Here is a 26,422-nt window from a genome sequence, read left to right on the forward strand (position 1 = left end):
CCGAATACCATTATGTTACTGTATATGTACTAATCAGAATACTATTATGTTACTGTATATGTACTAATCCGAATACTATTATGTTACTGTATATGTACTAATCCGAATACTATTATGTTACTGTATATGTACGAATCAGAATACTATTATGTTACTGTATATGTACTAATCAGAATACTATTATGTTACTGTATATGTACTAATCAGAATACTATTATGTTACTGTATATGTACTAATCAGTACTATTATGTTACTGTATATGTACTAATCAGAATACTATTATGTTACTGTATATGTACTAATCAGAATACTATTATGTTACTGTATATGTACTAATCAGAATACTATTATGTTACTGTATATGTACTAATCAGAATACTATTATGTTACTGTATATGTACTAATCAGAATACTATTATGTTACTGTATATGTACTAATCCGAATACCATTATGTTACTGTATATGTACTAATCCGAATACCATTATGTTACTGTATATGTACTAATCCGAATACCATTGTTACTGTATATGTACTAATCCGAATACCATTATGTTACTGTATATGTACTAATCCGAATACTATTATGTTACTGTATATGTACGAATCAGAATACTATTATGTTACTGTATATGTACTAATCAGAATACTATTATGTTACTGTATATGTACTAATCAGAATACTATTATGTTACTGTATATGTATGAGTTTTCTTTCTTGATCCCAGTACTGAATATAATGTGTGTGAATGTGGTCAAGAGTTAGAACAATGACTGTCTGTTCCTTGGTAGGAATGAATGAACGATATCTTCAGACTGGCTAGAATGCTTATCTACACGAGAAGACTTTGGCTCGTAAATTATATTAAATTGGTTGTGAGACGGATGTGGGAAGGCTTGAGATACAGCCTTTGTACTGGAACGGAGATGGCACGGGTTGGTGCTGGAACTAATGACGTCATTTTAACATCCCACACCTTGTACTCTGTGCCATGTAGAGGGCTAACATCCCACATCCCACACCTTGTACTCTGTGCCATGTAGAGGGCTAACATCCCACATCCCACACCTTGTACTCTGTGCCATGTAGAGGGCTAACATCCCACATCCCACACCTTGTACTCTGTGTCATATAGAGGGCTAACATCCCACACCTTGTACTCTGTGCCATGTAGAGGGCTAACATCCCACATCCCATACCTTGTACTCTGTGTCATGTAGAGGGCTAACATCCCACACCTTGTACTCTGTGCCATGTAGAGGGCTAACATCCCACACCTTGTACTCTGTGCCATGTAGAGGGCTAACATCCCACACCTTGTACTCTGTGCCATGTAGAAGGCTAACATCCCACACCTTGTACTCTGTGCCATGTAGAGGGCTAACATCCCACACCTTGTACTCTGTGCCATGTAGAGGGCTAACATCCTACACCTTGTACTCTGTGTCATGTAGAGGGCTAACATCCCACATCCCACACCTTGTACTCTGTGTCATATAGAGGGCTAACATCCCACACCTTGTACTCTGTGTCATATAGAGGGCTAACATCCCACATCCCACACCTTGTACTCTGTGTCATATAGAGGGCTAACATCCCACATCCCACACCACAGTAGTGGAGAGGGTAGCAAGTTTTAAGTTCCTCGGCATACACATCACAGACAAACTGAATTGGTCCACTCACACAGACAGCATCGTGAGGAAGGCGCAGCAGCGCCTCTTCAACCTCAGGAGGCTGAAGAAATTCGGCTTGTCACCAAAAGCACTCACAAACTTCTACAGATGCACAATCGAGAGCATCCTGGCGGGCTGTATCACCGCCTGGTATGGCAACTGCACCGCCCTCAACCGTAAGGCTCTCCAGAGGGTAGTGAGGTCTGCACAACGCATCACCGGGGCAAACTACCTGCCCTCCAGGACACCTACACCACCCGATGCTACAGGAAGGCCATAAAGATCATCAAGGACATCAACCACCCGAGCCACTGCCTGTTCACCCCGCTGCCATCCAGAAGGCGAGGTCAGTACAGGTGCATCAAAGCTGGGACCGAGAGACTGAAAAACAGCTTCTATCTCAAGGCCATCAGACTGTTAAACAGCCACCACTAACATTGAGTGGCTACTGCCAACACACTGTCAATGACACTGACTCTACTCCAGCCACTTTAATCATGGGAAATGATGTAAATATATCACTAGCCACTTTAAACAATGCTACCTTATATAATGTTACTTACCCTACATTGTTCATCTCATATGCATACGTTGATACTGTACTCTATATCATTGACTGCATCCTTATGTAATACATGTATCACTAGCCACTTTAACTATGCCACTTTGTTTACATACTCATCTCATATGTATATACTGTACTCGATATCATCTACTGTATCTTGCCTATGCTGCTCTGTACCATCACTCATTCATATATCCTTATGTACATATTCTTTATCCCCTTACACTGTGTTTGACAGTAGTTTTTTTGGAATTGTTAGTTAGATTACTTGCTCGTTATTACTGCATTGTCGGAACTAGAAGCACAAGCATTTCGCTACACTCGCATTAACATCTGCTAACCATGTGTATGTGACAAATAAAATTTGATTTGATTTGTACTCTGTGTCATATAGAGGGCTAACATCCCACATCCCACACCTTGTACTCTGTGTCATATAGAGGGCTAACATCCCACATCCCACACCTTGTACTCTGTGTCATATAGAGGGCTAACATCCCACATCCCACACCTTGTACTCTGTGTCATATAGAGGGCTAACATCCCACATCCCACACCTTGTACTCTGTGCCATGTAGAGGGCTAACATCCCACACCTTGTACTCTGTGCCATGTAGAGGGCTAACATCCCACACCTTGTACTCTGTGTCATATAGAGGGCTAACATCCCACATCCCACACCTTGTACTCTGTGCCATGTAGAGGGCTAACATCCCATACCTTGTACTCTGTGTCATATAGAGGGCTAACATCCCACATCCCACACCTTGTACTCTGTGCCATGTAGAGGGCTAACATCCCACACCTTGTACTCTGTGCCATGTAGAGGGCTAACATCCCACATCCCATACCTTGTACTCTGTGTCATATAGAGGGCTAACATCCCACATCCCATACCTTGTACTCTGTGTCATATAGAGGGCTAACATCCCACATCCCACACCTTGTACTCTGTGTCATATAGAGGGCTAACATCCCACATCCCACACCTTGTACTCTGTGTCATATAGAGGGCTAACATCCCACATCCCACACCTTGTACTCTGTGTCATATAGAGGCTAACATCCCACATCCCACACCTTGTACTCTGTGTCATATAGAGGGCTAACATCCCACATCCCACACCTTGTACTCTGTGTCATATAGAGGGCTAACATCCCATACCTTGTACTCTGTGTCATATAGAGGGCTAACATCCCACATCCCACACCTTGTACTCTGTGTCATATAGAGGGCTAACATCCCACATCCCACACCTTGTACTCTGTGTCATATAGAGGGCTAACATCCCACATCCCACACCTTGTACTCTGTGTCATATAGAGGGCTAACATCCCACATCCCACACCTTGTACTCTGTGTCATATAGAGGGCTAACATCCCACATCCCACACCTTGTACTCTGTGTCATGTAGAGGGCTAACATCCCATACCTTGTACTCTGTGCCATGTAGAGGGCTAACATCCCACACCTTGTACTCTGTGCCATGTAGAGGGCTAACATCCCACACCTTGTACTCTGTGCCATGTAGAGGGCTAACATCCCACATCCCACACCTTGTACTCTGTGCCATGTAGAGGGCTAACATCCCACATCCCACACCTTGTACTCTGTGTCATGTAGAGGGCTAACATCCCACATCCCACACCTTGTACTCTGTGTCATGTAGAGGGCTAACATCCCACATCCCACACCTTGTACTCTGTGCCATGTAGAGGGCTAACATCCCACATCCCACACCTTGTACTCTGTGCCATGTAGAGGGCTAACATCCCACATCCCACACCTTGTACTCTGTGCCATGTAGAGGGCTAACATCCCACATCCCACACCTTGTACTCTGTGCCATGTAGAGGGCTAACATCCCACACCTTGTACTCTGTGCCATGTAGAGGGCTAACATCCCACATCCCACACCTTGTACTCTGTGCCATGTAGAGGGCTAACATCCCACACCTTGTACTCTGTGTCATGTAGAGGGCTAACATCCCACACCTTGTACTCTGTGCCATGTAGAGGGCTAACATCCCACACCTTGTACTCTGTGCCATGTAGTAGTTGACACGGAGGGGAATGACAGCAGTAACAGACTGGTACCCAGGCTATATGCATATTCAGATCATGGTCACCTATGTTCTTTTTGACATTGTGAGAGATTGGGTACCTAAGATTTCCAATGTATTTTTCATTATATAAGGAAAATACACGTATAACTTGTTTAATGTTGTAGTGCTCACCTGTCTTGGCGGGGCCCTTGTTGCCACTATGACTGGCTGTGTGGTTGAGGATCTTTCCCATCTGTTGGAGCATCGCAGGAAATCCTCGGATACCCTCAGAGTGTTTCACCTTGGGTTCCACCCTCAGTCCTGAGGAACGGAGTGATAACAGGGTTAGAAAGGGATCCGCTATGAAACATGAGGAAAGGGGAACGGAGGGGACTAGGGAGACGGAGGGGGATGGAGGGGACTAGGGAGACGGAGGGGGATGGAGGGGACTAGGGAGACGGAGGGGGATGGAGGGGACTAGGGAGACGGAGGGGGATGGAGGGGACTAGGGAGACGGAGGGGACTAGGGAGACTAGGGGATGGAGGGGGAGACGGAGGGGACTAGGGAGACGGAGGGGGACTAGGGAGACGGAGGGGATGGAGGACTAGGGAGACGGAGGGGGACTAGGGAGACGGAGGGGACTAGGGAGACGGAGGGGACTAGGGAGACGGAGGGGGATGGAGGGGACTAGGGAGACGGAGGGAGACGGAGGGGGACTAGGGAGACGGAGGGGGATGGAGGGGACTAGGGAGACGGAGGGGATGGAGGGACTAGGGAGGGGAGGGGACTAGGGAGACGGAGGGGGATGGAGGGGACTAGGGAGACGGAGGGGGATGGAGGGGACTAGGGAGACGGAGGGGGATGGAGGGGACTAGGGAGACGGAGGGGGATGGAGGGGACTAGGGAGACGGAGGGGACTAGGGAGACGGAGGGGGATGGAGGGGACTAGGGAGACGGAGGGGGACTAGGGAGACGGAGGGGATGGAGGGGACTAGGGAGACGGAGGGGGATGGAGGGGGACTAGGGAGACGGAGGGGACTAGGGGACGGAGGGGGATGGAGGGACTAGGGAGACTAGGGAGACGGAGGGACTAGGGAGACGGAGGGGGACTAGGGAGACGGAGGGGACTAGGGAGACGGAGGGGGATGGAGGGGACTAGGGAGACGGAGGGGATGGAGGGGACTAGGGAGACGGAGGGGATGGAGGGGACTAGGGAGACGGAGGGGATGGAGGGGACTAGGGAGACGGAGGGGATGGAGGGGACTAGGAGACGGAGGGGGATGGAGGGGACTAGGGAGACGGAGGGGGATGGAGGGGACTAGGGAGACGGAGGGGGACTAGGGAGACGGAGGGGACTAGGGAGACGGAGGGGACTAGGGAGACGGAGGGGATGGAGGGACTAGGGAGACGGAGGGGGACTAGGGAGACGGAGGGGGACTAGGGAGACGGAGGGGACTGGAGGGAGACGGAGGGGATGGAGGGGACTAGGGAGACGGAGGGGGACTAGGGAGACGGGGGGGGACGGAGGGGACTAGGGAGACGGAGGGGACTGGAGACGGAGGGGACTAGGGAGACGGAGGGGGATGGAGGGGACTAGGGAGACGGAGGGGGATGGAGGGGACTAGGGAGACGGAGGGGACTAGGGAGACGGGGGGGGGAGGGGACTAGGGAGACGGAGGGGGACTAGGGAGACGGAGGGGGACTAGGGAGACGGAGGGGACGGAGGGGGACTAGGGAGACGGAGGGGGATGGAGGGGACTAGGGAGACGGAGGGGACTAGGAGACGGAGGGGACGGAGGGGGACTAGGGAGACGGAGGGGACTAGGGAGACGGAGGGGACTAGGGAGACGGAGGGAGACGGAGGGGACGGAAGGAGACGGAGGGGGACGGAAGGAGACGGAGGGGGACGGAGGGGGACGGAGACAGGGGGCTAGGGGGACGTCAGGTTAGGGAGACGTTAGAAAAGAGGGACATTTTTATTTGGCACAGGTCTGTTGACTTAACATATTAAGTTAGCTTTTTTGCTTTATGTCCATTTCAAACAAAAGTCATATAGTAAGTACATCCAATGTACCCTACCCCTCCCCACTGCACCCTACCCCTCCCCACTGTACCCTTCCCCTCCCCACTGTACCATACCCCTCCCTACTGTACCATACCCCTCCCTACTGTACCCTACTGTACCCTAACCCTCCCTACTGTACCCTACCCTCCCCACTGCACCCTACCCCTCCCCACTGTACCCTACCCCTACCCCTCCCCACTGTACCCTACTGTACCCTACTGTACCCTACTGTACCCTACCCCTCCCCACTGTACCCTACCCCTCCCCACTGTACCCTACCCCTCCCTACTGTACCCTACTGTACCCTACCCCTCCCTACTGTACCCTACTGTACCCTACCCCTCCCCACTGTACCCTATTGTACCCTACCCCTCCCCACCCTACCCCTCCCCACTGTACCCTGCCTCCCCACTGTACCCTACCCCTCCCCACTGTATCCTACCCCTCCCCACTGTACCCTACCCCTCCCTACTGTACCCTACTGTACCCTAGCCCTCCCCACTGCACCCTACTGTACCCTACCCCTCCCCACTGTACCCTGCCCCTCCCCACTGTACCCTACCCCTCCCCACTGTAACCTACCCTCCCCACTGTACCCTACCCCTCCCCACTGTACCCTACTGTACCCTACCCCTCCCCACTGTACCCTACCCCTCCCCACTGTACCCTACCCCCCCACTGTACCCTACCCCTCCCCACTGTACCCTACCCCTCCCCATTGTACCCTGCCCCTCCCTACTGTACCCTACCCCTCCCCACTGTACCCTACCCCTCCCCACTGTACCCTACCCCTCCCCACTGTACCCTGCCCCTCCCCACTGTACCCTGCCCCTCCCCACTGCACCCTACTGTACCCTACCCCTCCCCACTGTACCCTACCCTCCCTACTGTACCCTACTGTACCCTACCCCTCCCCACTGTACCCTACTCCTCCCTACTGTACCCTACTGTACCCTACCCCTCCCCACTGTACCCTACCCCTCCCCACTGTACCCTACCCCTACCCCTCCCCACTGTACCCTACCCCTCCCCACTGTACCCTACCCCTCCCCATTGTACCCTGCCCCTCCCCACTGTACCCTACCCCTCCCCACTGTAACCTACTGTACCCTACCCCTCCCCACTGTACCCTACCCCTCCCCACTGTACCCTACCCCTCCCCACTGTACCCTGCCCCTCCCCACTGTACCCTGCCCCTCCCCACTGCACCCTACTGTACCCTACCCCTCCCCACTGTACCCTACTCCTCCCTACTGTACCCTACTGTACCCTACCCCTCCCCACTGTACCCTACTCCTCCCTACTGTACCCTACTGTACCCTACCCCTCCCCACTGTACCCTACTCCTCCCCACTGTAACCTACTGTACCCTACCCCTCCCCACTGCACCCTACCCACTGTACCCTTCCCCTCCCCACTGTACCCTACCCCTCCCCACTGTACCCTACCCCTCCCCACTGTACCCTACCCCTCCCCACTGTACCCTACCCCTCCCCACTGTACCCTACTGTACCCTACCCCTCCCCACTGTACCCTACTGTACCCTACCCCTCCCCACTGTACCCTACTGTACCCTACCCCTCCCCACTGTACCCTACTGTACCCTGCCCTCCCCACTGTACCCTGCCCCTCCCCACTGTACCCTACCCCTCCCCACTGCACCCTACTGTACCCTATCCCTCCCCACTGCACCCTACCCCTCCCCCCCACTGTACCCTACTGTACCCTACCCCTCCCCACTGTACCCTACCCCTCCCCACTGTACCCTACTGTACCCTACCCCTCCCCACTGTACCCTACTGTACCCTACCCCTCCCCACTGTACCCTACTGTACCCTACCCCCCCACTGTACCCTGCCCTCCCCACTGTACCCTGCCCCTCCCCACTGTACCCTACCCCTCCCCACTGCACCCCACTGTACCCTATCCCTCCCCACTGCACCCTACTGTACCCTACCCCTCCCCACTGTACCCTACTCCTCCCCACTGTACCCTACCCCTACCCCTCCCCACTGTACCCTACTGTACCCTACCCCTCCCCACTGTACCCTGCCCTCCCCACTGTACCCTACCCCTCCCCACTGTAACCTACTGTACCCTACCCCTCCCCACTGTACCCTACCCCTCCCCACTGTGCCCTACTGTACCCTACCCCTCCCCACTCTACCCTACCCCTCCCCACTGCACCCTACCCCTCCCCACTGCACCCTACCCCTCCCCACTGCACCCTACCCCTCCCCACTGCACCCCACCCCTCCCCACTGCACCCTACCCCTCCCCACTGCACCCCACCCCTCCCCACTGCACCCCACCCCTCCCCACTGTACCATACTGTACCCTACCCCTCCCCACTGTACCCTACCCCTCCCCACTGCACCCTACCCCTCCCCACTGCACCCTACCCCTCCCCACTGCACCCTACCCCTCCCCACTGCAGCCTACCCCTCCCCACTGTAGCCTACTGTACCCTACCCCTCCCCACTGTACCCTACCCCTCCCCACTCTACCCTACCCCCCCCCCTACCCTACCCCTCCCCACCTACCCTACCCCTCCCCACTCTACCCACTCTACCCTACCCCTCCCCACTCTACCCTACCCCTCCCCACTCTACCCTACCCCTCCACACTGCACCCTACCCCTCCCCACTGTACCCTACCCATCCCCACTGTACCCTACCCCTCACCCCTGCACCGTACCCCTCCGCACTGTACCCTACTGTACCCTACCCCTCCCCACTGCAGAGAACTGGAAGGAAAGACGACCAAAGGAGGAATTGGTTTTGGGGGTGACCAGTCAGATATACCTGCTGGAGTGCGTGCTATGAGTGTGTGCTGCTATGGTGACCAGTGAGCTGAGATAAGGCGGTGCTTTACCTAGCAAAGACTTGTAGATAACCTGTAGCCAGTGGGTTTGGTGACAAATATGAAGCGAGGGCCAACCAACGAGAGCGTACAGGTCGCAATGGTAGGTAGTGTATGGGGCTTTGGTGACAAAACGGATGGCACCCAACCCATCCTACCCTACCCCATCCTACACTATCCTACCCTACCCTACCCCATCCGACCCCATCCTACCCCAACCCATTCTACCCTACCCCATCCTACGCTACCCTACCCCATCCTACCATACCCGACCCCATCCTACACTATCCTACCCTACCCCATCCCATCCTACACCATCCGACCCCAACCCAATCTACCCTACCCTACCCCACTCCATTCTACAAACCCTACCCCATCCGACCCCATCCTAGCCCAACCCATCCTACCCTACCCCATCCTACTCCAACCCATCCTACACTAGCCGACCCCAACCCATCCTACCCCATCCTACCCTACCCCATCCTCATTCTATGCTACCCCATCCTACCCCACTGTATCCTATCCTGTACCCCACTCTATCCTCCCTCAACCTATCCTCCCCACTCTATCCTCCCCCACTCTATCCTCCCCCACTCTATCCTCCCCCACTCTATCCTCCCCCACTCCCTCCCCCACCTATCCTCCCCCCACTCTATCCTCCCTCAACCCATCCTCCCCCACTCTATCCTCCCTCAACCCATCCTCCCCCACTCTATCCTCATTCTATCCTCCCCCACTCTATCCTCATTCTATCCTCCCCCACTCTATCCTCATTCTATCCTCCCCCACTCTATCCTCATTCTATCCTCCCCCACTCTATCCTCATTCTATCCTCCCCCACTCTATCCTCATTCTATCCTCCCCCACTCTATCCTCATTCTATCCTCCCCCCCACTCTATCCTCATTCTATCCTCCCCCACCCCTCATTCTATCCTTCCCCACTCTATCCTCATTCTATCCTTCCCCACTCTATCCTCATTCTATCCTCCCCCACTCTATCCTCATTCTATCCTCCCCCACTCTATCCCCACTCTATCCTCCCCCATTCTATCCTCCCCCACTCTATCCTCATTCTATCCTCCCCCACTCTATCCTCATTCTATTCTCCCCCACTCTATCCTCATTCTATCCTCCCCCACTCTATCCTCATTCTATCCTCCCCCACTCTATCCTCCCCCCCCTCTATCCCCCCACTCTATCCTCCCCCACTCTATCCTCCCCACCTATCCTCATTCCCTCCCCCACTCTATCCTCATTCTATCCTCCCCCACTCTATCCTCCCCCACTCTATCCTCCCCACTCTATCCTCCCCCACTCTATCCCCCCACTCTATCCTCCCCCACTCTATCCTCATTCTATTCTCCCCCACTCTATCCTCATTCTATCCTCCCCCCACTCTATCCTCATTCTATCCTCCCCCACTCTATCCTCATTCTATCCTCCCCCACTCTATCCTCATTCTATCCTCCCCCACTCTATCCTCATTCTATCCTCCCCCACTCTATCCTCATTCTATCCTCCCCCACTCTATCCTCATTCTATCCTCCCCCACTCTATCCTCATTCTATCCTCCCCACTCTATCCTCATTCTATCCTCCCCCACTCTATCCCCACTCTATCCTCCCCCATTCTATCCTCCCCACTCTATCCTCATTCTATCCTCCCCCACTCTATCCTCATTCTATTCTCCCCACTCTATCCTCATTCTATCCTCCCCACTCTATCCTCATTCTATCCTCCCCACTCTATCCTCATTCTATCCTCCCCCACTCTATCCTCATTCTATCCTCCCCCACTCTATCCTCCCCCACTCTATCCTCATTCTATCCTCCCCCACTCTATCCTCATTCTATCCCCCCCACTCTATCCTCCCCCACTCTATCCTCCCCCACTCTATCCTCCCCCCACTCTATCCTCATTCTATTCTCCCCCTCTATCCTCATTCTATCCTCCCCCACTCTATCCTCATTCTATCCTCCCCCACTCTATCCTCATTCTATCCTCCCCCACTCTATCCTCCCCCACTCTATCCTCCCCACTCTATCCTCCCCCACTCTATCCTCCCCACTCTATCCTCCCCCACTCTATCCTCCCCCACTCTATCCTCATTCTATTCTCCCCCACTCTATCCTCATTCTATCCTCACCCACTCTATCCTCATTCTATCCTCCCCCACTCTATCCTCATTCTATCCTCCCCCACTCTATCCTCATTCTATCCTCCCCCACTCTATCCTCATTCTATCCTCCCCACTCTATCCTCATTCTATCCTCCCCCACTCTATCCTCCCCCACTCTATCCTCCCCCCACTCTATCCTCCCCCACTCTATCCTCCCCCACTCTATCCTCCCCCACTCTATCCTCCCCCACTCTATCCTCCCCCACTCTATCCTCCCCCACTCTATCCTCATTCTATTCTCCCCCACTCTATCCTCATTCTATCCTCACCCACTCTATCCTCATTCTATCCTCCCCCACTCTATCCTCATTCTATCCTCCCCCACTCTATCCTCCCCACTCTATCCTCATTCTATCCTCCCCCACTCTATCCTCATTCTATCCTCCCCCACTCTATCCTCATTCTATCCTCCCCCACTCTATCCTCATTCTATCCTCCCCACTCTATCCTCCCCCACTCTATCCTCCCCACTCTATCCTCCCCCACTCTATCCTCCCCCTCTATCCTCCCCCACTCTATCCTCCCCCACTCTATCCTCCCCCACTCTATCCTCATTCTATTCTCCCCCACTCTATCCTCACCCACTCTATCCTCATTCTATCCTCCCCCACTCTATCCTCATTCTATCCTCCCCCACTCTATCCTCATTCTATCCTCCCCCACTCTATCCTCATTCTATCCTACCCCACTCCATCCTACCCAACTCCATCCTACCCCACCCCACCCCATCCTACCCCACCCCCCCACCCCATCCTACCCCACCCTCATTCTATCATATCCTGTACCCCTAACTTTGTCCTGTACCCCAATCTATCCTATCCTGTACCCCACCCCCTCCACCTACCTCTTCCCTCCAGACTGCTGTGTAGCCGTCTCTCTGCCGTGTCCAGCAGCTGTCTGGAGGTCTTCCACAGCTGGCAGTGACAGCAGGCCAGGTCGAAGGCAGCCATGGCAGGGGGGCTGAGCTCCTCCAGGAGGGTGTGCAGGAGGCCTGTCCCTGGGGGGTCCAGGACACAGCGGCCCAGCCAGTAGCCCTCCTCCAGGGACGGAACGGGGCGACCAGGGGTGGAAAGGAGACGGTCTGCCACGTCAGAGACGGAATAGAAAGCCATGCCTAACGAGAGACAGACAGGGAGTCAGGCTCTAACCCCACCTCTACAGACAGACAGGGAGTCAGCCTCTAACCCCACCTCTACAGACAGGGAGTCAGGCTCTAACCCCACCCTTACAGACAGACAGGGAGTCAGCCTCTAACCCCACCCCTACAGACAGACAGGGAGTCAGCCTCTAACCCCACCCCTACATACAGGGAGTCAGGCTCTAACCCCAACTCTACAGACAGACAGCCTCTAACCCAAACTCTACAGACAGACAGGGAGTCAGGCTCTAACCCCAACTCTACAGACAGACAGACAGACAGACAGCCTCTAATCCCAACTCTACAGACAGGGGTCAGCCTCTAACCCCACCTCTACAGACAGGGAGTCAGCCTCTAACCCCAACTCTACAGACAGACAGCCTCTAACCCCACCTCTACAGACAGACAGGGAGTCAGGCTCTAACCCCAACTCTACAGACAGACAGGGAGTCAGCCTCTAACCCCATCTCGACAGACAGACAGACAGACAGCCTCTAACCCCAACTCTACAGACAGACAGACAGCCTCTAACCCCAACTCTACAGACAGGGGTCAGCCTCTAACCCCACCTCTACAGACAGGGAGTCAGCCTCTAACCCCAACTCTACAGACAGACAGCCTCTAACCCCACCTCTACAGACAAGGAGTCAGCCTCTAACCCCAACTCTACACAGACAGACAGCCTCTAACCCCACCTCTACAGACAGGAGTCTGCCTCTAACCCCAACTCTACAGACAGGGGTCATCCTCTAACCCCAACTCTACAGACAGGGGTCAGGCTCTAACCCCACCTCTACAGACAGGGAGTCAGCCTCTAACCCCAACTCTACAGACAGACAGCCTCTAACCCCACCTCTACAGACAGACAGGGAGTCAGGCTCTAACCCCAACTCTACAGACAGACAGGGAGTCAGCCTCTAACCCCATCTCGACAGACAGACAGGGAGTCAGCCTCTAACCCCAACTCTACAGACAGACAGACAGCCTCTAACCCCAACTCTACAGACAGGGGTCAGCCTCTAACCCCACCTCTACAGACAGGGAGTCAGCCTCTAACCCCAACTCTACAGACAGACAGCCTCTAACCCCACCTCTACAGACAAGGAGTCAGCCTCTAACCCCAACTCTACACAGACAGACAGCCTCTATCCCCACCTCTACAGACAGGGAGTCTGCCTCTAACCCCAACTCTACAGACAGGGGTCAGGCTCTAACCCCAACTCTACAGACAGGGGTCAGGCTCTAACCCCAATGCTACAGACACCTTCTAACCCCTATGCTACAGACAGCCTCTAACCCCAACTTGACAGAAACACACACAGATCTATATAGAGCAGAAGGACTTATCTAACAGAGAGGATGAATGAGTTATACTTTTTACACACGATAAGAGGACATTCACAAAGTAAAAGCACCTAAATAACCGTCCTATCAAATGAGAACCGAGCAGTCTTGTGTTAAGACAGGTGAGATGCTATGTGGAAGACAAGTACACAGATACACAGGAACGATGTTTTATTGTGATCTTACGGAAGTCTCCTTGTTTGTTTCACTTCAGTTGACTGCCCCGACCGTACGTCTTTCTGGATAAGAGTGTCTGCTAAATGACCATTTTTTAAAAATAATTATATATATATTTACGTACCTGCAGCGGCAGCACTCCCGATAGCCTGCAGGGTGGAGCGCCCACTACTTCCCAGGCGACTACGCCCCGGGGCGGGCGCCACGGCCGTCGCTCCCAGGCCCTCTGAGGAAGAGGAGGATGAAGATAAAGAGTGGGTCTCCATCTTCTGCTCCACGCGACCCAGCTCCTCCAGGACTTCACGGTAACGCTCCATGAAGACCAGTTCCCCAAAGCACCATGACCCCTCCAGGCCAAACATCAGAGACACCTACACAGAGGTCAAAGGGTCAGAGACACCTACACAGAGGTCAAAAGGTCAGAGAAACCTATACAGAGGTCAAAAGGTCAGAGAAACCTACACAGAGGTCAAAAGGTCAGAGAAACCTACACAGAGGTCAAAAGGTCAGAGAAACCTACACAGAGGTCAAAAGGTCAGAGAAACCTACACGGAGGTCAAAAGGTCAGAGAAACCTACACAGAGGTCAAAAGGTCAGAGAAACCTACACAGAGGTCAAAAGGTCAGAGAAACCTACACGGAGGTCAAAAGGTCAGAGAAACCTACACAGAGGTCAAAAGGTCAGAGAAACCTACACAGAGGTCAAAAGGTCAGAGAAACCTACACGGAGGTCAAAAGGTCAGAGAAACCTACACAGCAGTCAGAAGGTCAGAGAAACCTAGACAGACAGATAAGAGGACCAGGATGGGACTAACCAGAGATGTAAACCATGTCACACAATATCACAACACTACATGCTACCCAACCTAACAGCCAGTCCTAACTCACTCCCCCTAGACCATCCGCGTGGCTCCAATCCATCAACCCCTGTAGATCTGACAGGTTGTAAAACAGGTATAAGAGGTGTATTTGTAAAGCTTTCACCAATATCGCAGACGGCCTTAAAGATCTGCAAATATTGAAGGAATCGGGCCAAGAGGAAGGGGGGTCCTACCCTGTAACCCTGGGTCTTACCCTGTAACCCTGGGTCCTACCCTGTAACCCTGGGTCCTACCCTGTAACCCTGGGTCCTACCCTGTAACCCTGGGTCCTACCCTGTAACCCTGGGTCCTAACCTGTAACCCTGGGTCCTAACCTGTAACCCTGGGTCCTAACCTGTAACCCTTGGTCCTAACCCTGTAACCCTGGGTCCTAACCTGTAACCCTGGGTCCTAACCCTGTAACCCTGGGTCCTAACCTGTAACCCTGGGTCCTAACCTGTAACCCTGGGTCCTAACCTGTAACCCTGGGTCCTAACCTGTAACCCTGGGTCCTAACCTGTAACCCTGGGTCCTAACCTGTAACCTTGGGTCCTAACCTGTAACCCTGGGTCCTAACCCGTAACCCAGGGTCCTAACCCGTAACCCTGGGTCCTAACCCGTAACCCTGGGTCCTAACCCGTAACCCTGGGTCCTAACCCCCTGTAACCCTGGGTCCTAACCAGTAACCCTGGGTCCTAACCAGTAACCCTGGGTCCTAACCCAGAACCCTTGGTCCTAACCCGTAACCCTGGGTAACCTAACCCTGTAACCCTGGGTCCTAACCCTGTAACCCTGGGTCCTAACCTGTAACCCTGGGTCCTAACCTGTAACCCTGGGTCCTAACCCTGTAACCCTGGCTCCTAACCCTGTAACCCTGGGTCCTAACCCGTAACCCTTGGTCCTAATCCGTAACCCTTGGTCCTAACCTGGTGTGCTTCCATGTAGTTTCCTCGGCGGATGCAGGCCATGAGCAGGGACTCAGGTGGAGACAGCATGGCCGGAACTACCCAGCTACCCATACTTCCACAGGGGCACACCTCCCACTCCGACCGCCCGGCTCCTCCACTTCCATCTGGAACAGGGGACAACAGTTCTAGAAGGAACTACGCTGAGTATACCAAACATTAAGAACACCTTCCGAATATTGAGTTGCACCCCGTTTTGCCCTCAGAACAGCCTCAATTCGTCTGGGAACGGACTCTACAAGGTGTCCAAAGCGTTCCACAGGGATTCTGGTCCATGTGGTCTCCAATGCTTCCCACAGTTGTGTCAAGTTGGCTGGATGTCCTTTGGGAGGTGGACCATTCTTGATACAAACGAGAAACTGTTGAGCGTGAAAAACCCAGCAGCGTTGCAGTTCTTGACCCAGACCGGTGCGCCCTGGTACCTACTACCAAATCCTGTTCAAAAGACACTTAAATATTTTGTCTTCCCCATTCACCCTCTGAATGGCACACGAACACGTAATGGCACAATGGCACGTAATTAGGAAAAACCATAACAACTTAGCAGAAAATATGTTGATTCCTGCTTACCTGAGGGGCTGCTTACCTGAGGGGCTGCTTACCTGGGGGCTGGCTGCTTACCTGGGGGCTGGCTGCTTACCTGAGGGGCTGGCTGCTTACCTGGGGGCTGGCTGCTTACCTGAGGGGCTGGCTGCTTACCTGGGGGCTGGCTGCTTACCTGGGGGCTGGCTGTTACCTGAGGGGCTGGCTGTTACCTGAGGGGCTGGCTGCTTACCTGAGGGGCTGGCTACTTACCTGAGGAGCTGCTTACCTGAGGAGCTGCCTACCTGAGGTGCTGCTTACCTGAGGAGCTGCTTAACTGAGGAGCTGCTTAACTGAGGAGCTGCTTAACTGAGGAGCTGCTTAACTGAGGAGCTGCTTAACTGAGGAGCTGCTTAACTGAGGAGCTGCTTAACTGAGGAGCTGCTTAACTGAGGAGCTGCTTAACTGAGGAGCTGCTTAACTGAGGAGCTGCTTACCCGAGGGGCTGGCGCTGACCTCTCCCTTGTGTATCTCTGTGGAGGGTTGTCTGTCAGAGTGTTGTCTTCTAGGCCTTTTCCTCCTCCTGACCCCAGTACTGCTGCTTCTTCCTTTTAGACAGGAGGCGGGACTGGCTGCTGGAGACGCCTGGGGCTGGGTGGGGGTCTGAGACTGGGGGGTGGCAGAGGTAACAGTTAGACCTGGGGCTGGGTGGGGGGTCTGAGACTGGGGGGTGGCAGAGGTAACAGTTAGACCTGGGGCTGGGTGGGGGGGGTCTGAGGCTGGGGGGGGCAGAGGTAACAGTTAGACCTGGGGCTGGGTGGGGAGGTCTGAGGCTGGGGGGTGGCAGAGGTAACAGTTAGACCTGGGGCTGGGTGGGGGGTCTGAGACTGGGGGTGGCAGAGGTAACAGTTAGACCTGGGGCTGGGTGGGGGGTCTGAGGCTGGGGGGTAGCAGAGGTAACAGTTAGACCTGGGGCTGGGTGGGGGTCTGAGACTGGGGGGGGGGTGGCAGAGGTAACAGTTAGACCTGGGGCTGGGGGGTGGCAGAGGTAACAGTTAGACCTGGGGCTGGGGGGTAGCAGAGGTAACAGTTAGACCTGGGGCTGGGTGGGGGTCTGAGACTGGGGGGTGGCAGAGGTAACAGTTAGACCTGGGGCTGGGGGGTGGCAGAGGTAACAGTTAGACCTGGGGCTGGGTGGGGGTCTGAGACTGGGGGTAGCAGAGGTAACAGTTAGACCTGGGGCTGGGTGGGGGGTCTGAGACTGGGGGTAGCAGAGGTAACAGTTAGACCTGGGGCTGGGGGGGTAGCAGAGGTAACAGTTAGACCTGGGGCTGGGTGGGGGGTCTGAGACTGGGGGTGGCAGAGGTAACAGTTAGACCTGGGGCTGGGTGGGGGGTCTGAGACTGGGGGGTGGCAGAGGTAACAGTTAGACCTGGGGCTGGGTGGGGGTCTGAGAGCTGGGGGGTGGCAGAGGTAACAGTTAGACCTGGGGCTGGGTGGGGAGGTCTGAGGCTGGGGGGTGGCAGAGGTAACAGTTAGACCTGGGGCTGGGTGGGGGGTCTGAGACTGGGGGGTGGCAGAGGTAACAGTTAGACCTGGGGCTGGGTGGGGGTCTGAGGCTGGGGGTAGCAGAGGTAACAGTTAGACCTGGGGCTGGGTGGGGGTCTGAGACTGGGGGTGGCAGAGGTAACAGTTAGACCTGGGGCTGGGGGGTGGCAGAGGTAACAGTTAGACCTGGGGCTGGGGGTAGCAGAGGTAACAGTTAGACCTGGGGCTGGGTGGGGGTCTGAGACTGGGGGTGGCAGAGGGTAACAGTTAGACCTGGGGCTGGGGGGTGGCAGAGGTAACAGTTAGACCTGGGGCTGGGTGGGGGGTCTGAGACTGGGGGGGTGGGGGGTAGCAGAGGTAACAGTTAGACCTGGGGCTGGGTGGGGGGTCTGAGACTGGGGGTAGCAGAGGTAACAGTTAGACCTGGGGCTGGGGGGGGTCTGAGACTAGCAGAGGTAACAGTTAGACCTGGGGCTGGGTGGGGGTCTGAGACTGGGGGGTAGCAGAGGTAACAGTTAGACCTGGGGCTGGGTGGGGGTCTGAGGCTGGGGGGTGGCAGAGGTAACAGTTAGACCTGGGGCTGGGTGGGGGTCTGAGACTGGGGGGTGGCAGAGGTAACAGTTAGACCTGGGGCTGGGTGGGGGTCTGAGGCTGGGGGGTAGCAGAGGTAACAGTTAGACCTGGGGCTGGGTGGGGGTCTGAGACTGGGGGTGGCAGAGGTAACAGTTAGACCTGGGGCTGGGGGGGGGGTGGCAGAGGTAACAGTTAGACCTGGGGGGGGGGGGGTAGCAGAGGTAACAGTTAGACCTGGGGCTGGGTGGGGGTCTGAGACTGGGGGGTAGCAGAGGTAACAGTTAGACCTGGGGCTGGGGGGTGGCAGAGGTAACAGTTAGACCTGGGGCTGGGTGGGGGGTCTGAGACTGGGGGGTAGCAGAGGTAACAGTTAGACCTGGGGCTGGGTGGGGGGTCTGAGACTGGGGGGTAGCAGAGGTAACAGTTAGACCTGGGGCTGGGTGGGGGGGTCTGAGACTGGGGGGTAGCAGAGGTAACAGTTAGACCTGGGGCTGGGTGGGGGTCTGAGGCTGGGGGGTAGCAGAGGTAACAGTTAGACCTGGGGCTGGGTGGGGGGTCTGAGGCTGGGGGGTAGCAGAGGTAACAGTTAGACCTGGGGCTGGGTGGGGGTCTGAGACTGTGGGGGTAGCAGAGGTAACAGTTAGACCTGGGGCTGGGTGGGGGGTCTGAGGCTGGGGGTAGCAGAGGTAACAGTTAGACCTGGGGCTGGGTGGGGGTCTGAGACTGGGGGTAGCAGAGGTAACAGTTAGACCTGGGGCTGGGGGGGGTCTGAGACTGGGGGGTAGCAGAGGTAACAGTTAGACCTGGGGCTGGGTGGGGGGTCTGAGACTGGGGGGTAGCAGAGGTAACAGTTAGACCTGGGGCTGGGTGGGGGGTCTGAGACTGGGGGGGTAGCAGAGGTAACAGTTAGACCTGGGCCTGGGGGGTCTGAGACTGGGGGTAGGTAGAGGTAACAGTTAGACCTGGGGCTGGGTGGGGGGTCTGAGACTGGGGGGTAGCAGAGGTAACAGTTAGACCTGGGGCTGGGGGGGTGGGCAGAGGTAACAGTTAGACCTGGGGCTGGGGGGTGTCTGAGACTGGGGGGTAGCAGAGGTAACAGTTAGACCTGGGGCTGGGTGGGGGGTCTGAGACTGGGGGGTAGCAGAGGTAACAGTTAGACCTGGGGCTGGGTGGGGGGTCTGAGACTGGGGGGTAGCAGAGGTAACAGTTAGACCTGGGGCTGGGGGGGGGTCTGAGACTGGGGGGTAGCAGAGGTAACAGTTAGACCTGGGGCTGGGTGGGGGGTCTGAGACTGGGGGGTAGCAGAGGTAACAGTTAGACCTGGGGCTGGGGGGTGGCAGAGGTAACAGTTAGACCTGGGGCTGGGGGGGGGTCTGAGACTGGGGGTAGCAGAGGTAACAGTTAGACCTGGGGCTGGGTGGGGGTCTGAGACTGGGGGTAGCAGAGGTAACAGTTAGACCTGGGGCTGGGTGGGGGTCTGAGACTGGGGGGTAGCAGAGGTAACAGTTAGACCTGGGGCTGGGTGGGGGTCTGAGACTGGGGGGTAGCAGAGGTAACAGTTAGACCTGGGGCTGGGGGGGGGTGGCAGAGGTAACAGTTAGACCTGGGGCTGGGGGGGGGGTCTGAGACTGGGGGGTAGCAGAGGTAACAGTTAGACCTGGGGCTGGGTGGGGGTCTGAGACTGGGGGGTAGCAGAGGTAACAGTTAGACCTGGGGCTGGGTGGGGGTCTGAGACTGGGGGGTAGCAGAGGTAACAGTTAGACCTGGGGCTGGGGGGTGGCAGAGGTAACAGTTAGACCTGGGGCTGGGTGGGGGTCTGAGACTGGGGGTGGCAGAGGTAACAGTTAGACCTGGGGCTGGGGGGGGTCTGAGACTGGGGGTGGCAGAGGTAACAGTTAGACCTGGGGCTGGGGGGGGTCTGAGACTGGGGGGTGGCAGAGGTAACAGTTAGACCTGGGGCTGGGTGGGGGTCTGAGACTGGGGGTAGCAGAGGTAACAGTTAGACCTGGGCTGGGTGGGGGTCTGAGACTGGGGGTAGCAGAGGTAACAGTTAGACCTGGGGCTGGGTGGGGGTCTGAGACTGGGGGGGTAGCAGAGGTAACAGTTAGACCTGGGGCTGGGGGGTGGCAGAGGTAACAGTTAGACCTGGGGCTGGGTGGGGGTCTGAGACTGGGGGGTAGCAGAGGTAACAGTTAGACCTGGGGCTGGGTGGGGGTCTGAGACTGGGGGGTAGCAGAGGTAACAGTTAGACCTGGGGCTGGGTGGGGGTGTCTGAGACTGGGGGGTAGCAGAGGTAACAGTTAGACCTGGGGCTGGGGGTGGCAGAGGTAACAGTTAGACCTGGGGCTGGGGGGTCTGAGACTGGGGGTAGCAGAGGTAACAGTTAGACCTGGGGCTGGGGGGTGGCAGAGGTAACAGTTAGACCTGGGGCTGGGTGGGGGTGTCTGAGACTGGGGGTAGCAGAGGTAACAGACCTCTAGCTGGGGGTGGGGGTCAGAGACACTGGCCCATATTCACAGATAATCTCAGAGGAGTGCTGATATAGCCTTGGGATAATGTTGTGGACAAGGGGAGCTGATCCTAGATCAGCAGACACTATGAATACACACACCACTGAATTTACACTGCTCATTTACACTCAACAATTCACACTGTCACACATGCGCACACACTGACCAAACCCAGCTTTCTCCCTTGGCTGTTAACTCCCTCCCCACTACAGCTGTCTGGTATAAACATCACTGCTCTGCTAGTTTTCAGGTTGAGGTTAGTGTAGCTGGTTGTAAACTTACCGTTGCCACTGTCCTGGTTGGAAGTGATAATCTGTAGTCTCCACTGGGCTTCTGCCGTCCTCTTGGACAGTCTCTGCAGCCGCACCCCGAAAGTCTCTGCCGTCACAGAGCAGCCCAGACTCTCTGCCGCCTCTGCCTCCCCGGCCAGAGCCCTGCCCTCCTCCTGCCCCGCCCCCTGACCCACTACCACCACCCCTTCCAGACTCTCTCTCAGCAGCCTCAGGAACCCCTCCATGGCCCCAAGGTCCACTAGGAAGCCCCTGCAGCCTGCCGTCAAGTGGCCCAGATCAAGGTGACTCCGTTGGGACGCTGAGAAGGGGAAGTTGGGGGGTTGGTGATGGTTCTCTTTTGTCATTTTGCTTTGATCCTCTTCTCCTCTTCCAACTACTTCGGCGTTGTTCGAGCTTTCTTTCTCCTCCTGTCCGTCTCCTCTCTTCTTCCCTTCCTGTTGTCCTTTTCTCTTCTTCCCTTCGGAGTGTTCTGTCTGGCCTGTGCTCGTTGTCGCCCCCTGATGGTTGTGGAGGGTAAAATCGGCGATGGACAGGAAGAGCAGAGAGAAGATGTTCTCCAGTAGTTCCAGACGGAACATAGCAGGTACTGCCTCCAGGTAGATCTGACACTCAGACAGGTAGAGCTGGAACAGGGGAGGACAGTCTAGAGGCGAGAGAGAGAGACACCAGAGAGAGAGAGAGAGACACGAGAGAGAGACACGAGAGAGAGACACGAGAGAGAGACACGAGAGAGAGAGAGAGAGAGAGAGAGAGAGACGAGAGAGAGACACGAGAGAGAGAGACACGAGAGAGAGAGACACGAGAGAGAGAGAGAGAGACATGAGAGAGAGAGAGAGAGAGAGACGAGAGAGAGAGAGAGGAGAGAGAGAGAGAGACGAGAGAGAGAGAGACGAGAGAGAGAGAGACACACGAGAGAGAGAGAGACACGAGAGAGAGAGAGACACGAGAGAGAGAGAGACACGAGAGAGAGAGAGACACGAGAGAGAGAGACACGAGAGAGAGAGAGAGACACGAGAGAGAGAGAGAGACACGAGAGAGAGAGAGAGACACGAGAGAGAGAGAGAGACACGAGAGAGAGAGAGAGACACGAGAGAGAGAGAGAGACACGAGAGAGAGAGAGAGAGAGAGAGAGAGAGAGAGACGAGAGAGAGAGAGAGAGAGAGAGAGACACGAGAGAGAGAGAGAGAGACACGAGAGAGAGAGACACGAGAGAGAGAGAGAGACACGAGAGGGAGAGAGAGAGACACGAGAGAGAGAGAGAGACACGAGAGAGAGAGAGAGACACGAGAGAGAAAGAGAGAGAGAGAAAGAAAGAAAGAGAGAGAGAGAAAGAGAAACACACATGAGAGACAGAGAGAGAGAGAGAAATAAAATCTAATCAGAATAAACCAAATTACAAGTCAAAACTATAAAACATGACCTATTAGGAAACACAAAGCAACATGCAGTGCTATCTGGCCCTAAACGGACACCACAAACTATTTGACCATAGTCTTCAAATCTTGACAAAGTACAGACACAGTGAGGACAGCCTTGCCATTGAGAAGGCTAGCCACAAGAAACCCTGGTTCCCTTTCAGAGGAAAGGCTGTGAAACCGCTGCACCACAGCTGAACCTGAGACAGAGTTGCATTTCCTGACAATAAAATGTCAAAAAATATAAAACAATTAGAGAGTGTCATTTCCCCAAATGTGAAACCATTATTCAAAAGGTTTGATTATGTTAATATTGTAAATTAATAACTTAATTTCCAAAGTACGCTTTGGCAATATGCACATTGTTACATCATGCCAAAAGAGCAGTTTGAAATTAATTGAGAGGGAAAATAGTTAATAATAATAATAATAATTAAACAAATTACCCCCTTTGCGAAATTTCAGCTGCCCCTTGGGGGGGGAGGGGGGTTGAGGTTTGACTACAGTAAAGTACCTTGGAGGGAGGGGGTTGAGGTTGGACGACAGTAAAGTACCTTGGAGGGGGAGGGGGTTGAGGTTTGACTACAGTAAAGTACCTTGGAGGGGGAGGGGGTTGAGGCTTGACTACAGTAAAGTACCTTGGAGGGGGTTGAGGTTTGACTACAGTAAAGTACCTTGGAGGGGGGGAGGGGGTTGAGGTTTGACTACAGTAAAGTACCTTGGAGGGGGAGGGGGTTGAGGTTTGACTACAGTAAAGTACCTTGGAGGGGGTTGAGGTTTGACTACAGTAAAGTACCTTGGAGGAGGGGGTTGAGGTTTGACTACAGTAAAGCACCTTGGAGGGGGTTGAGGTTTGACTACAGTAAAGTACCTTGGAGGGGGTTGAGGCTTGACTACAGTAAAGTACCTTGGAGGGGGGTTGAGGTTTGACTACAGTAAAGTACCTTGGAGGGGGGAGGGGGTTGAGGTTTGACTACAGTAAAGTACCTTGGAGGGGGGGGGTTGAGGCTTGACTACAGTAAAGTACCTTGGAGGGGAGGGGTTGAGGCTTGACTACAGTAAAGTACCTTGGAGGAGGGGGTTGAGGTTTGACTACAGTAAAGTACCTTGGAGGGGGGGTTGAGGTTGGACGACAGTAAAGTACCTTGGAGGGGGAGGGGTTGAGGTTTGACTACAGTAAAGTACCTTGGAGGGGGGTTGAGGTTTGACTACAGTAAAGTACCTTGGAGGGGGAGGGGGTTGAGGCTTGACTACAGTAAAGTACCTTGGAGGAGGGGGTTGAGGCTTGACTACAGTAAAGTACCTTGGAGGGGGGTTGAGGTTGACGACAGTAAAGTACCTTGGAGGGGGAGGGGTTGAGGTTTGACTACAGTAAAGTACCTTGGAGGGGGGGGGCTGAGGTTGGATGACAGTAAAGTACCTTGGAGGGGGAGGGGGTTGAGGTTTGACTACAGTAAAGTACCTTGGAGGGGGAGGGGGTTGAGGTTTGACTACAGTAAAGTACCTTGGAGGGGGTTGAGGTTTGACTACAGTAAAGTACCTTGGAGGGGGAGAGGGTTGAGGTTTGACTACAGTAAAGTACCTTGGAGGGGGAGGGGTTGAGGCTTGACTACAGAAACGACCTTGGAGGGGGAGGGGGTTGAGGTTTGACTACAGTAAAGTACCTTGGAGGGGGAGGGGGTTGAGGTTTGACTACAGTAAAGTACCTTGGAGGGGAGGGGTTGAGGCTTGACTACAGAAACAACCTTGGAGGGGGAGGGGGTTGAGGCTTGACTACAGAAACGACCTTGGAGGGGGGAGGGGGTTGAGGTTTGATTACAGTAAAGCACCTTGGAGGGGGAAGGGGGTTGAGGTTTGACTACAGTAAAGTACCTTGGAGGGGGTTGAGGTTTGACTACAGTAAAGTACCTTGGAGGGGGAGGGGGTTGAGGCTCGGCTACAGTAAAGTACCTTGGAGGGGGTTGAGGTTTGACTACAGTAAAGTACCTTGGAGGGGGGGGGTTGAGGCTTGACTACAGAAACGACCTTGGAGGGGGGGGGGTTGAGGCTCGGCTACAGTAAAGTACCTTGGAGGGGGAGGGGGTTGAGGTTTGGCTACAGTAAAGTACCTTGGAGGGGGTTGAGGCTTGACTACAGTAAAGCACCTTGGAGGGGGGTTGAGGTTTGACTACAGTAAAGTACCTTGGAGGGGGTTGAGGTTTGACTACAGTAAAGTACCTTGGAGGGGGTTGAGGTTTGACTACAGTAAAGTACCTTGGAGGGGGGGGCTGAGGTTTGACTACAGTAAAGTACCTTGGAGGGGGGTTGAGGTTTGACTACAGTAAAGTACCTTGGAGGGGGGGTTGAGGTTTGACTACAGTAAAGTACCTTGGAGGGGGGGTTGAGGTTTGACTACAGTAAAGTACCTTGGAGGGGGTTGAGGTTTGACTACAGTAAAGTACCTTGGAGGGGGTTGAGGTTTGACTACAGTAAAGTACCTTGGAGGGGGGGGGTTGAGGTTTGACTACAGTAAAGTACCTTGGAGGGGGGTTGAGGTTTGACTACAGTAAAGTACCTTGGAGGGGGGTTGAGGTTTGACTACAGTAAAGTACCTTGGAGGGGGTTGAGGTTTGACTACAATAAAGTACCTTGGAGGGGGGTTGAGGTTTGACTACAGTAAAGTACCTTGGAGGGGGTTGAGGTTTGACTACAGTAAAGTACCTTGGAGGGGGGGTTGAGGTTTGACTACAGTAAAGTACCTTGGAGGGGGGGGTTGAGGTTTGACTACAGTAAAGTACCTTGGAGAGGGGTTGAGGTTTGACTACAGTAAAGTACCTTGGAGGGGGGTTGAGGTTTGACTACAGTAAAGTACCTTGGAGGGGGTTGAGGTTTGACTACAGTAAAGTACCTTGGAGGGGGGTTGAGGTTTGACTACAGTAAAGTACCTTGGAGGGGGGAGGTTTGACTACAGTAAAGTACCTTGGAGGGGGGAGGGGGTTGAGGTTTGACTACAGTAAAGTACCTTGGAGGGGGGGTTGAGGTTTGACTACAGTAAAGTACCTTGGAGGGAGGGGGTTGAGGTTTGACTACAGTAAAGTACCTTGGAGGGAGGGGGGTTGAGGTTTGACTACTGTAAAGTACCTTGGAGGGGGAGGGGGTTGAGGTTTGACTGCAGTAAAGTACCTTGGAGGGGGTTGAGGTTTGACTACAGTAAAGTACCTTGGAGGGGGGAGGGTTGAGGTTTGACTACAGTAAAGTACCTTGGAGGGGGTTGAGGTTTGACTACAGTAAAGTACCTTGGAGGGGGAGGGGGTTGAGGTTTGACTACTGTAAAGTACCTTGGAGGGGGGGGTTGAGGTTTGACTACAGTAAAGTACCTTGGAGGGGGAGGGGGTTGAGGTTTGACTACAGTAAAGTACCTTGGAGGGGGAGGGGGTTGAGGTTTGACTACAGTAAAGTACCTTGGAGGGGGAGGGGGTTGAGGTTTGACTACAGTAAAGTACCTTGGAGGGGAGGGGGTTGAGGTTTGACTACAGTAAAGTACCTTGGAGGGGGGGGGTTGAGGTTTGACTACAGTAAAGTATTTGGAGGGAGGGGGGTTGAGGTTTGACTACAGTAAAGTACCTTGGAGGGGGGAGGGGGGTTGAGGTTTGACTGCAGTAAAGTACCTTGGAGGTGGGTTGAGGCCTGGCTCTGGTCCTT

The 26,422-nt window shown here is 54.4% G+C and overlaps 1 protein-coding gene across 1 annotated transcript in view; it reads right to left on the minus strand.

Moving 5' to 3' along the window:
• Positions 1-26,422, minus strand: part of zfyve26 (zinc finger, FYVE domain containing 26) — a 125,137-nt gene that overhangs the window by 72,749 nt on the left and 25,966 nt on the right. Inside the window, 8 exon segments of the mRNA XM_042325107.1 lie at positions 4,482-4,610; positions 12,242-12,511; positions 14,181-14,427; positions 15,842-15,987; positions 16,900-17,047; positions 18,954-18,979; positions 21,316-21,969; positions 26,389-26,422. The exon segment at positions 26,389-26,422 is cut by the window's right edge and continues 164 nt beyond it. Coding sequence (XP_042181041.1) covers positions 4,482-4,610; positions 12,242-12,511; positions 14,181-14,427; positions 15,842-15,987; positions 16,900-17,047; positions 18,954-18,979; positions 21,316-21,969; positions 26,389-26,422 — 1,654 coding nt within the window.

Source organism: Oncorhynchus tshawytscha, linkage group LG08 (assembly GCF_018296145.1).
Source record: "Oncorhynchus tshawytscha isolate Ot180627B linkage group LG08, Otsh_v2.0, whole genome shotgun sequence".
NCBI classification, from domain to species: Eukaryota; Metazoa; Chordata; class Actinopteri; order Salmoniformes; family Salmonidae; genus Oncorhynchus; species Oncorhynchus tshawytscha.